The 13,850-nt window shown below is 36.1% G+C and overlaps 1 protein-coding gene across 1 annotated transcript in view; it reads right to left on the minus strand.

The window, feature by feature from the left end:
* DYNC2LI1 (dynein cytoplasmic 2 light intermediate chain 1) overlaps positions 1-13,850 on the minus strand; it is a 41,615-nt gene that overhangs the window by 12,368 nt on the left and 15,397 nt on the right. The window contains exons 4-8 of the mRNA XM_058551333.1: positions 13,218-13,287; positions 11,017-11,105; positions 3,467-3,653; positions 2,388-2,456; positions 1,685-1,762 (exon numbers count right to left, since the gene is read on the minus strand). Coding sequence (XP_058407316.1) covers positions 1,685-1,762; positions 2,388-2,456; positions 3,467-3,653; positions 11,017-11,105; positions 13,218-13,287 — 493 coding nt within the window. The remainder of the gene's footprint in view (positions 1-1,684; positions 1,763-2,387; positions 2,457-3,466; positions 3,654-11,016; positions 11,106-13,217; positions 13,288-13,850) is intronic.

The raw sequence follows: 13,850 nt of genomic DNA on the forward strand, positions 1-13,850 counted from the left end.
ATTTTAACACCTTTACCATCCTGTGGCTGTCCATTGACTCTGGTCCTACTTACCAATGTTTTTCTATTTTTCTTTTTATTAACTTTATTAGACTGCTCATAATATTGAATCAGTATTCTTGACTGAATTATAAAGGATCAACTATAGTGTTGAAAAAAACTGCTGAATATCATTGAATCTTGTAAGGCAGTACCCAACTCTCTCCCTTAACCGGGTGTAGGGTAAGAGTGGAAGTGAAACTGAAAGATGGGGTTGGATACCTTCGGCTACTCTCGGTTTGGGAAGCTGGAAACACTTTATGGTTCCCTTAGTGGTCCAGAAGTGCTCCTCTACCCCAACCTCTGATCCCTTGGGTTTATTGAACACTGAGATGAAGCCCTTCTCAAATCCTCTCCCTAGGCCCTGATCTTCTAGGTCTTCTGGGCCATCGTTAATCCCTGCTGTGGCCTGGGTTGACCTGACTTCATCTAAATTTGTACCCATAAAACCAGACTGGGCCCTGACTGATCTTCACATGTGATCTGCTCCTAAAGTAAGATAGGGATTTCTCTCAGCTAACTAACCAGAACTAAATGTGGGGCCTTATGTAGGGGCAAAAATAAGAAATTAGAAGATCCGTGGTCTTTGCTTTTGTACCCTGGATGAGTCATTCACTTTAAATTCCCCATATCTTTTCAAAATAGTAAAGAATATTTCCAAAGTACTCTGTCAACCTAATATGTAAGCATATACAATACAAACATAAAAGATGATTTTTAAGAAAATACATAATGAAATTTATTTGGAGTATTCTGAAAAGTATAAAAATTTAAAATATAGATCTTATGTATTACTTTTAGTTATAATATACCAGCCATGAAGGCAGGGGGCTAGACCTATGTTGTCTCTGGGTTCCTCTGAGCACTTTGATTTAGGGGAAAAAAGAGACCATTCAAATGGGAAGAAAGTATTTTTTTTAATAAAAATGCTTTCATATTTTATTGCATTAGAGGACATCCAGCAAAATTTGGTCCTGCTGTGGAAGATGATGGTAAGAGTAATTATAATAACCAACATTTAGTGAGCAACACTTTTTTCAGGCCCTCTACTAAGCATTTCACATGGACTCCCTCTTTTAATCCTCACAACAATTCTATGAAGAAGATACTATTTTTGTCCATTTTATCCTGGAGGAGACTGAGGCTTAAGTGAGATTAAATGACTTGTCTGAGATCACATATCTAGTAAATGGTTGCCTTGAGATTTGAACCCAGACAGCGCGACTCCTGAGTTCATGTTTTTAACCTCTACAAGAGACAGCATTTTTTTTAAGTTTAAAAAAGAACACACTGTTAAAGTTTTTCTTTTTTTCTCTTTTCTTTTAAGAGAATATGGATTCTAATTCTTAAGGGGAAACTAAAAATGAATAAATAAATAACCAATTTATCTCTTTAAGATTGGAGTTTATGGAAATAAGCAATATAGAGCTTTTGCTGCAAAGAAATGGTAGCCATCTAGCAGAGTGTGTTCTTAAAACACATTATCAAACGCTCTGTAACAAGAGGGTTTTTGGGCAATGGGAAAGGAAAGGAGGGGATGATATGCATTAGTAAAAGCATTAGTACTCATAACTGTGCATCAAGTTGCTACTCTTTCCATATTTGGTCCTGTCCATTCAAGCCCAAAGGACAGGAAATGTACAAACCATTAATGATGCTCCGTAATAGTGTGCAACAAATCGAAGCGTCTTGCATATTACCTTTCTCTTCTCAGAGTCAAAATCCTGAAGAAATATGATATTGAAAAGAAAAACAAGTTGAAAGAACTAAATATCTGCAGCAGGAAGGTGCAAATTATTAAATGTAGAAATAGATTATTTCTTATTTATTTATTTATTTTCGGAACATACTCTGAGGAGTAGGAGTCCATTACCTTGATATTTGTTTCTATAGAGAGCTGAACAATAGCTGCAGCCTTCTATAGCTATGGCTATCAGATCTTTCCTTGTTTAAACACTTCGCTCAACAGCATTGAGACATAAGTACACATTTGATAGTGTGGAACACCCTGAAGATCCTCTGACAAGCAAAGATAAGAAGAAACCAATTTTCCACTTTCTTCTACTTAAGAGTTGGGAAGTCCTATCCCTTGGGGAGGGGTTAAAAATTCAGTTTCTAATCTACCTGATCCCCATTCCACTGCCATATCCCCGTTTCACTGTATTTATTGTTCTTTACCTATTTTCTCTTTCCCAACTATATCCTCTTTTCTAACGTCTTGAAGATGTGTGACTCCTTGACTTCTCCCTCCCAGAGTCATTTTTCTCACTTCATTATTACTTTTGTTCCTCTCTCATAAAGCCTAGGCAAGCACGTACAACAAACTTAACTAGAAGTGGAAGAGCTTACCTGAAAAATATCATATTTACTTCCAATTATGACCAGAGGTATTGGAAATGGGTCAATTAATTCACGATCCTGTTAAGAAACATATTTCATTGATTTATTATGATAAATTGTATATAACTATATAGAATATATATAATTGTATATTACTATTAATACATACTACTATGTATTCAGCAATTTATATTTACTTCCAAAAATATACCATTTTAGTCTCTTCATAGATGTTGACTTTGTTTGCCTGACATGGAGGTTGTTCCAATATTTAACTTTCACTTACTAAACTATATTTCTCAAGTATGAAACTAAAAATGCCAATTCCCTAAATTACTATATTTATTCTTTTTCACGTTCTGCTCTTTCATTTTCTCATATAACATGTTATCTTCCTGTTTTTGTTTTTGTTTTTCTACTACTTTGTATGAGCTGTTTGTTGCAATGGCATTCATACTGCATAGCTGAGAACCATAAACTATCAGTTTTGTTCTGATATTACTATGTAAAACACATCCTAACTCTGGCCAATATACAATACTGCTCTAAGTTTTCTAGAAGATGATATTCATAATCATATTTCAAGGACTTGCATTACCATCATTGCAACTTTATAATAATTTAATTAGTTGTCAGATGATCTAAAGATACTGAGTATGTGACACACACTAAATGAATGTAAAATATAGAGTGATGGTTAAGGCTATTAAAACTCCACTCCTTGCTTAAATTTGTAGCTTCATTTAGTCTTTGCCAGGTGACTTTTGTACAGTCTGATTTTTTATCTTCATTTTACAGAGATTATAAAATCAATATCAAACTACTACTTTAAAACTCTATTTCTTTTGATTGGTATAATATGCCATAACAATCACAGTAGATGTCTAACAAGAAGAGATAAGAAATCTTTTTCCTTGTTTTGTTCTTACTGAGGTTTTATTAAATTGCTATAATTTTCCAGTGAACAGGTTCATCTACATCAAATGAATTTCAAGTCATGCATAAAAATCTGAAGAAGTTGTTTGCGATGTTATCTTTAACTATGTATGGGGCTAAGGATTCCAGGAATAATCCCAACAGCAACTCACTGGATGGTCCTTCTGCATATTACTCCATATCTTCTGTCTCATTTCAGAAGCTGCTTTAGAATTTGTCTTTCCCAGTTTCATTATCACTTTATTTACATGGCTTTTTGTGGCTTGCAACAGGTTTTCCATGGTGGGCCAAAGGTCATTAGGTTTTGAAAGATCCAAAACAAGAACAATAGAAAATGTCCTAAAGAGATAAAAACATCTCTCAAAAAAAGACTCATAATAATTACCGTTTTGAAACTCTACTACCCTGAAATTTATTATCTAAGAATAACACTATAGTTTAAGGAAAAAAACCCAGCAATTTTCTAAGACAAAAAAAACAATACCACCAAGTTACAGCCTTATTTATTCCAGTACTGTTCTCTAGTGATATTTAAGTGTTACAACCAGCAGTGGTACTGAAGTTTTTACTTGAACTAATAATAATCCAATTCAAATAATATGCAAGCAATTTGGTCCAATGATGCCATGTTTGGATCCAATTTTAATGTACGCTCCAAGAAGGGAAACAAAAATAATAATAATAGCAGCAGCAACAACATAACAATCAGGTGAAGGAGAAAGAAACAGATTTACAAATGAACCTTGCCAGGGGACTACCTAGATTATTTAATCTTCACAACCACCCTTCCTAGAAGATGTTATGATGTCCATTTTATGGATTAGGAGTTTAAGGCACAGATTTACGTAACTATTAAATTGTAGAGCTGGTATTTAGATCCAAAACCACACATCTTTCTGCTGTACTATGCTGCCTCTCTAAAAGCACAGCCCTGACCACCACACACCACCACCACCACCATTTGCATGGGTACTTAGGTTTATGGAAATCAAATATAAATCTAAACTCAGCAACAACAAAACAAACAACTCAATTTTAAAATGGGCAAAGGACTCAAATAGATGTTTCTCTAAAGAAGATATACAGGTGATCAATAAACGTATGAAAAGATGCCCAACACAGTTAATCATTATGGAAATGCAAATCAAAACTACAGTGAGATACCACTTCACACCCATTAGGATAGCTACGATCAAACAAAAACAAAACAAGACACCAGCAAATAACAAGTGTTGGTAAGGATATAGAGAAATTGGAATCCTTGTGCATTGCTGGTGGGAATGTAAAATGGTGCAGCAGCTGCTGTGGAAAACAGTATGGTGGCTCCTCAAAAAATTAAACATAGAAGTACCATATGATCCAACAATTCCGCTTCCAGGTATACCACAATCAAGGACTCAGACAGATATTTGTACACCAATGCTCACAGCAGCACTATTCACTATAGCCAGAGGGTGGAAATGACCCAAATATCCATCAGTGGAAGAATGGATAAACAAAATGTGGTATATACATACAATGAAATATCATTCACCTTATAAAGGGAGGAAATTCTGACACATGCTACAACATGGGTGAAACTTGAAGACATTATGCTAAGTGAAATAAGCCAGACTCAAAAGGACAAGTATTGTATGATTTCACTTATATGAAGTACCTAGAGTAGCCAAATTCATAGAGACAAAAAGTGGAATGGTGATTGCCACGGGTTGGGAGAGGGGGAAACAGGAGTTATCGTTTAATGGGGACAGAGTTTCAGTTTGGGAAGACGAAAAAGTTCTGGAGATGGATGGTGGTGATGGTTGCACAACAATGTGAATATACTTAATGCCACTAAACTATACACTTAAAAAAGGCTAAAATGGTAAATTTTATGTTATGATATTTTACCATAATAAAAAACAAACCCAAATCTAGAAGTATTTCAGAAAATGGTCATAATAAGCATGTAGAGCCATAATCATGGGCCAATATATTCTTGACCAACAGGGCAAACATTCTGCTAGTAAAGATAGCAAGGAATTATAATATGTTAGTTATTTTATAATACAGTTAGTTATTTTGCTTAGTTTGAGCAAACCAGCTATTTTGTGTAATTCAAGAAAAACAGCAACAAAATTCTATGCTATAGGTCTAAATTCAGAAAGTAGTCTTTTAGACATTAATTGTCAAGATTTTCTATAAAATTATTGTGCCATTAAATTGTCTAGCCAATCATATCTATGTCATTTTAACAAGCTCATAAACAGTTTTGCTTAACTGTAATAATAATATAATATACATACTTTTAATAGTAAGGAAACTAATTTTATTTTGAGGGGTTTAGTATGGTTAATGTTTAAAAAAAAAAGATGACTGGCTTAACGTTTTTTTTATTCTGGTAAAATGTATATAAAATAAAATTTATCATTTTTTCCAAATGAAAAATAACTTTGTTTTAAGAAAAAGAGAAATGGATTATTCAACTTTTTTCTAAGATTAACATTTGTGTTTCCACTGCACTAGAAATACTTGTGTTACTTTTACTTTCACAGCAAATGACGGCTAAAAAAATTTTTTAAAAATCCCAACAACCTGGGGCCTGGCCCTGTGGCTGAGTGGTTAAAGTTCTGCGTGCTCCGCTTGGGCAGCCAAGGTTTGCAGGTTTGGATCCCAGGCGCGGACCTACTCCACTCACCGGCCATGCTGTGGCGGTATCCTACATACAAAATAGAGGAAGACTGGCACAGATATTAGCTCAGGGCTAATTTTCCTCAAGCAAAAAAGAGGAAGATTGGCAACAGATGTTAGCTCAGGGTGAGTCTTCTTCAGCAAAAAAAAAAAAAGAACCCCAACAACCTCTTAAAACAGGGAATTGAACCACAGGAAATGCTCTATTACAAATTATCTAAAGTCTGTGGAAATGTTCAGTGCATCTATAATTATTCTATGAACAGTCATTTTAAAGATAAACAGTATCTAATAGCATCTGGCAATATTATTTTCTCAAGTTGCTGGGCTTTGTCCAACACAAGGAAATTATGTGTCAAATTAATTCCAGTCACAAAACACTCTGAGATTTGCAACTATATTAGGAGAGAAATGTTTTCCATGAATTCCTTAACCACTCAGCAACTTTGGACCCAGGCCTATGGCTCCCCTCCCCTCTGTTCATCATGACCCTGACCTCTTCTCTCTCCTAAAGCAAGCTCCAGCTGTTCTGGGGTTCCAGGGAAAGAAGACCAAGAACTCACAAAGTGAAGCATTAAAGAAGCTGTGGAAAGATTTGGCTTCCTGCAGAAACGAAAATTTCCACAAGGTCAGCAGGCCCAAACCAACCCTCTTGGGCCTAGAAAAGTGGAGTAGTGAGATAACATAACAAGGTGATGTGACAGTCAGGGCCAGAACTGGAGCCAACTCACAACCCAGGTAACCCAGCGTTTCTCACTCCTTTCAGCCTCAGGCCACACTAACGGGCACCTCTGGTTCCCTCAGCGCCTCCCCACCCTCACCATCTCTTCTCAACCACACCACCATGACCTACCCCTAACTCCCAGGCAGCTTTGATTATTTGTCTGTTTAAGGAGGACAAATGAAAAACCATATAGCTGTAAAATTCTATGTTTCTGCAAAATAATGTCAGGGGAAAAGGGTGGTTATAAGCGAAAAAAGCAAGATCTAAATGTATATTTACAAACACTGAAAGAAATACCTCTGCACATTAACAGTGGTTATTTATTTATTTATTTATTTTTTGGTGAGGAAGATCAGCCCTGAGCTAACATCCAATGCCAATCCTCCCCTTTTTGCTGAGGAAGATTGGCCTTGGGCTAACATCCGTGCCCATCTTCCTCTACTTTATATGGGACGCCACCACAGTCTGGTGTGACAAGCAGAGCGCCGGTGCGTGCCCGGGATCTGAACCTGCGAACCCCGGGCTGCCAAAGCAGAGCGCGGGCACTTAACTGCTGTGCCACTGGGCCAGCCCCCAACAGTGGTTATTTTTATGTGATTATGGGTGCTCTTACTTTCTTTGTACCTTTCAGTATTTTTCCAAGTTTTCCAAATGAGAATACATTACTTTTGTAATAAGTAAAAGACAGTAAATTATATTTCTTTTAAAGAAAAAAATACCACTGGACAAATAAAGCCAACATCATTTGTACCCAGCTACCTATGGAAAAACAATTGTCCTGTTAACAAGAAATAATTCCATACTCTAAAGATCTCAATGGCCAAAATATAACAAAATATAACAATAACAAGTAATTGTCAAGCCCTTTGTATGTGATCCAGGCAGCAGCAATGGTTTGTGTTAAACTCTGACAAGAGTAAGATATTTCAGATTTAAAAATTTTTGTTTTCCTTGGCTAAGACGGGTTCCCAGGAACATTGTGAGAAATGTCACAATTTTCCAAATCTCTTTTGGCCAACATGTGGGAGTCATTGTCAGGAAAACACCACAAAGAGTTTGAGGTTTTCCCCAAGTTTTTATTTCTTTTTTTTTTTTTTCTTTTTGTTTGTTTATTGTGGTAACATTGGTTTATAACAGTGTCTAAATTTCAGGTGTACGTCATTATACTTCTATTTCTGCATGGATTACATCATGTTCTCATGTTCACCACCCAAATACTAATTACAATCCATCACCACACACATGTGCCTAATTATTCCTTTCGCCCTCCTCCCTACCCCCTTTCCCTCTGGTAACCACCAGTCCAATTTCTGTCTCTATGTGTTTGCTTGTTGTTGTTATTATCTACTACTTAATGAGTGAGATCATATGGTATTTGACCTTCTCCCTCTGATTTATTTCACTTTGCATAATACCCTCAAGGGCCATCCATGTTGTCACAAATGGCTGGATTTCATCGTTTCTTATGGCTGAGTAGTATTCCATTGTGTATATATACCACATCTTCTTTATCCATTCGTCCCTTGATAGGCATTCAGGTTGCTTCCAAGTCTTGGCTATTGTGAATTACACTGCAATGAACACAGGGGTGCATGTATCTTTACACATTGGTGTTTTCATGTTCTTTGGATAGATACCCAGCAGTGGAATAGCTGGATCGTATGGTAGTTCTATCCTTAATTTTTTGAGGAATCTCCATACTGTTTTCCATAGTGGCTGCACCAGTTTGCACTCCCACCAGCAGCGTATGAGAGTTCCCTTCTCTCCACATCCTCTCCAACACTTGTTCTTTCCTGTCTTGTTAATTATAGCCATTCTGACAGGAGTGAGGTGATATCTCATTGTAGTTTTGATTTGCATTTCCCTGACAGTTAATGATGCTGAACATCTTTTCATGTGCCTATTGGCCATCTGTATATCTTCTTTGGAGAAATGTCTGTTGAGGTCTTTTGCCCATTTCTTAATTGGGTTGTTAGGGTTTTTTTTGTTGAGATGCATGAGTTTTTTATATATTTTGGAGATTAACCCCTTATCAGATGTATGGTTTGTAAATATCTTCTCCCAATTGTTAGGTTGTCTTTTCGTTTTCTTGATGGTTTCCTTTGCTGTGCAGAAGCTTTTTAGTTTGATGTAGTCCCATTTGTTTATTTTTTCTATTGTTTCTCTTGCCCGGTCAGACATGGTGCTTGAAAATATGTTGCTAAGACCAATGTCGAAGAGCATACTGCCTATGTTTTCTTCTAGAAGTTTCATACTTTCAGGTCTTACATTCAAGTCTTTATCCATTATGAGTTAATTTTTGTGTATGGTGTAAGGTAATGGTCTACTTTCATTTTTTTGCATGTGGCTGTCCAGTTTTCCCACCACCATTGTTGAAGAGACTTTCCTTTCTCCATTGTATGCTCTTGGCTCCTTTGTCAAAGATTAGCTGTCCATAGATATGTGGGTTTATTTCTGGGCTTTTGATTCTATTCCATTGATCTGTGTCTGTTTTTGTGCCAGTACCATGCTGTTTTGGTTACCATAGCTTTGTAGTATATTTTGAAATCAGGAAGTGTGATAGCTCCAGCTTTTTTCTTTTTTCTCAGGATTCCTCTAGCTATTTGGGGTCTTTTGTTGTTCCATATAAATTTTAGGATTCTTTGTTCTATTTCTATGAAAAATGTTGTTGGAACTTTGACAGGGATTGCATTGAATCTATAGGAAGTATGGACATCTTAACTATGTTAATTCTTCCAATCCAAGAACACGGAATATCTTTCCATTTCTTTGTGTCTTCAATTTCTTTCAGCAATGTTTTATAGTTTTCGGTGTACAGATTTTTCACCTCTTTGGTTAAGTTTATTCCTAGGTATTTTATTCTTTTTGTTGCAATTGTAAATGGGATTGTATTCTTAATTTCTCTTTCTGCTACTTTGTTGTTAGTGTATAGAAATGCAACTGATTTTTGTATGTTGATTTTGTATCCTGCAACTTGACTGTATTTGCTTATTATTTCTGAAAGTTTTTTGGTGGATTCTTTAGGGGTTTCTATATATAAAATCAAGTCATCTGCAAATAGTGACAGTTTCACTTCTTCCTTTCCAATTTGGATCCCTTTTATTTCTTTTTCTTGCCTGATTGCTCTGGCTAGGACTTTCAATACTATGTTAAATAGGAGTGATGAGAGTGGGCATCCTTGTCTGGTTCCTGTTCTTAGAGGGATAGCTTTCAGTTTTTCACCATTGAGGATGATATTAGCTGTGGGTTTGTCATATATGGCCTTTACTATGTTGAGGTACTTTCCTTCTATACCCATTTTATTCAGAGTTTTTATCATAAATGGATGCTGTATCTTGTCAAATGCTTTCTCTGCATCTATTGAGATGATCATGTGATTTTTGTTCTTCATTTTATTAATGTGGTGTATTACGTTGATTGATTTGCGAATGTTGAACCATCCTTGCATCCCTGGAATAAATCCCACCTGATCATGGTGTATAATCTTTCTAATGTATTGTTGTATGCGATTTGCTAGTATTTTGTTGAGGATTTTTGCATCGATGTTCATCAGTGATATTGGCCGGTAATTTTCTTTTTTTGTGTTGTCCTTGTCTGGTTTTGGTATCAGGGTAATGTTGGCTTCATAGAATGAGTTAGGGAGCTTCCCCCTCTCCTCAATTTTTTGGAAGAGTTTGAGAAGGATAGGCATTAAGTCTTCTTTGAATGTTTGGTAGAATTCACCAGGGAAGCCATCTGGTCCTGGACTTTTATTTTTGGGGAGGTTTTTGATTACTGTTTCAATCTCCTTACTGGTGACTGGTACCCAAGTTTCTATTTCTTTAAGGTCAGCAAATAGAGAATTTCTCCTTCCTCTAACTCATAGTCTCCCATGGATGAAGCTTCAACAGTATTAATTAGCATTAAATTCGAATGTAGACATAATACCCAGCTGAAGTAAAAACTCAGGGCTTCATTAGCTCACACTTGGATGGGTAGTGGAAAGAATTAAGCTTTTCAAATTTATTTTTGCCAAGTGAATTCAATGCCCAAGTGTTATTTGACATATTTTTGTTTGTTTCTTTGCAGGCTTGCAAAATATGTTATTAGTTGGAATGCCAGCTGGCTCACTTCAGCACAGGCGAGAACCTTGGTTCTTTTAAAACCTCTTTGAAAGCATCACAGTTTAAACACAGAGAGAGTGAGTGTAAGTCTTCAGCAGCATAAAACTGGCCCCCAAAATTCTGATTCACGAAAACCTTCTCATATTCATCCTGTGGACACTACAGAGTACTTCCTAACAACTGTTCCTAGAGCTGGCTCACTTACCTTAAGGTGTCACTTGTGATTGGTATGCTGATTAAGTCCAACAAAGAGGTTCCTCCACCTAGTTCCCAAAAGTGAGCAATATCTTTTGGCTGAAAAAACAGGTTTATTTCATATTAAAACTTTTGGTTTTTTGAATTTTAAATACTTCTTATACTTCATTAGCACCAGCCAGTAATGATTATGGATACCAAATATTGTAGTCTTCAATTAACCCTTTCTTGGCAGTCAAAACTTTCCCCTTTCTCTATCTCATCTCTCAAAATGCACCAAAACATCTATTCCAAAGAACAAAGATGAAACATTAAGAATATATATGTGTACATAAATGCCCTAATTCTAGTAATACCTTAATAGAAGATATAAACAGTGCCCCAATTCTGTAAATATCACATGTAGCAGACATTCAAGTTTGAAATAAAATTAACCAGATAGACACACTTGGTGTTATCTTTTTGAAAACAGTTATAATTCTAGATAAAAATAAAACAGTTGAATAGGAAAACATCCTGATTTAGGGAGGCAGAAGCTCACAAAGTAAATTAGACATACATGTAAGGCATAAGGAAATGGGACGAAGAGATGGCAGTCCCCACTGCAGATCAAGATTACCTGAGCAAAAGTATAAACAGACGACCTGTGCCCGACGCCCCTGGGAAATCTGACAGGTTAGCACTGGAAATACAAGTGGTAGGAGGAGAACAAGAAGAGACTAAACAACTACTTCCCTTTCACAGGACTCTTAAATATGAGGGGACTGAAAGAGCGAGGCAGCCAAGTAGCTTGGAAATAAGACCATCTATTCCATGACAGCTTTCTTAGACTGCTAGCTAATGGCTCCCTGACACCGAGGAGCCTTCATAACACCAAGATTGTGTGAGGAGCTGACAAAGTGCTTCCATTTAGAACTCTTAGGGAACACTTAACCTGAGAAAGACATGAATCTTCCAGAATGAATATGGAAAAGCCCAACTTGATAGCATAAAGTTTAGAGAAAAAAACAGGTGAAAAAGAATCACATGAGTTTTTATGTATCTGTTACCATGAACTTGGAAGAGACAGATGATCATTAAAGCAAGTTTTAGATGAATAGATGTATTTTTGACAAATTATCACCTCATAATCACTAAAATTGTTTTGCTGTTGATATTTGAATCATTAATGTTTGAGGGGGGAATAATTTTTCATTGGAAAATCTCCCTTGATTCACAATTTGATGAAGGGAAGTTTTTAGAGCTCTTCTCAAAAGTAAAGTTTATGAAAGTTGTCTCAAAGTTTCCAGTGAAAAGGATAATTCCATTTCTAGGTTGACTCATGTCAAAATTCATGTGAGTCACAAAAATAAAGTTCTCCCACATCTCAATATGTTATGTTTCTTCTTTTCTTTTTAATCTCACAGTTTTAGTAACCAACTTTCGTTGGTAAATCTAGGAAGCAGCAACAGGCAGTTTTAACTTTACACATTGTCTAATGATCATGATCAAACATTAGGACTAGATTCATCTACAAAAATTTGCCTGTGTTATGGAAGAAACAGGACCTTCTTTTCTAGATTGTTCTTCCATACACCTAACTTTATTTAAGAAATGACCTCTTTTCATTTGAGAACTCCAAAAGAGAATTCTATTTAGGATTTTTTTTACCCCTCTAACATACACCATAAACTCTCCCTCTATCCTGAATAGTTTCTTTCTTCTGAAGAGACATTAAAACAAGTGAAAATAGGATTATAACCAATTACGGCCTGCAGTCTCAAACAGATTTACCTATTTCAAGATGTATTTGTAAACATGCTAATAATTTGGATTTTGAGCAGCACATTTTCCTAAATATTCCACAGGTCAAACTCATATTGTAGCAGATTTTTTGGGAGACAGAAGGTAGCTCACGATATTATTCTCATTTGAAAGAAGAAAAAGTCACATTAATACAATTAATATAAATATGCCAAAAACTGTGCAATAAAGTTACAAAGAAATCTTATTCCAGCATTTTAGATATAACAAATGAAAAGGTTAAAATATTTTTTACAATTTGGGTTGGCTGTATATCTGCTGAGTTGCATGTTAAGTTTAAAAATACATAGCTATGAAGTGTACAACTGGATATGTTTATTGATTGTAGATAAGAAAAATGTAAAACAAAGTCAGCATCATTACTTCTCCATCTATGGGCATAGCAATAGCACATAGAAAGACACTCACTATGTTATGCCCTTTTGCTCTTCTTCCGTATGTGTATTCCAAAGCTAAGGTTGGTTTTGGTGGCTCATCCCTGTACAATAAAGACAGATAGTGTTACCATCATGGGTTTTCTTATGCTATCATCTTACCCAATTCATTTGTGCTTCCTCTTAAAAACTTTATTAGCAGAGAAGTTACCTTGTGTAATAGCATTGAGGTAAAAATGATAAAAATTTTATATAAAAAATAAATAGACCTTCAAAAAACCATCTTAGTGGATTTTAGTGGCAGCTGCAGAGGTGAATAATGGCACCTGCATGATGTGGTAGCCCCTAGCGGCACTGATGGGCCAGTGGAGAAGGCGTGGGGACGGCAGTGTTGATGGCCGTGTTAGGGCACAAGCTCTCTGCATATAGGCCATGTGGGAAGCACTGATCTCAGGTTTATGATGGGCCTTGATGTGGGGAGCTGGGAACCCAATGACTATCAATTTAATGGAGACATTACTGGAAGACTTTAATGCAGTTCTGTATCTTAAATCATGGCTCAAACATGGGCATCATTTAGCCAGTGAGAGCTGCAAACAAACAAATTACATCAAGTCCTAAAAATCAACAAATGATTTGATGAATTATTTACACTGCAGCTTATATT

The sequence above is a fragment of the Diceros bicornis genome, chromosome 12 (assembly GCF_020826845.1).
Source record: "Diceros bicornis minor isolate mBicDic1 chromosome 12, mDicBic1.mat.cur, whole genome shotgun sequence".
Classification (NCBI taxonomy): domain Eukaryota; kingdom Metazoa; phylum Chordata; class Mammalia; order Perissodactyla; family Rhinocerotidae; genus Diceros; species Diceros bicornis.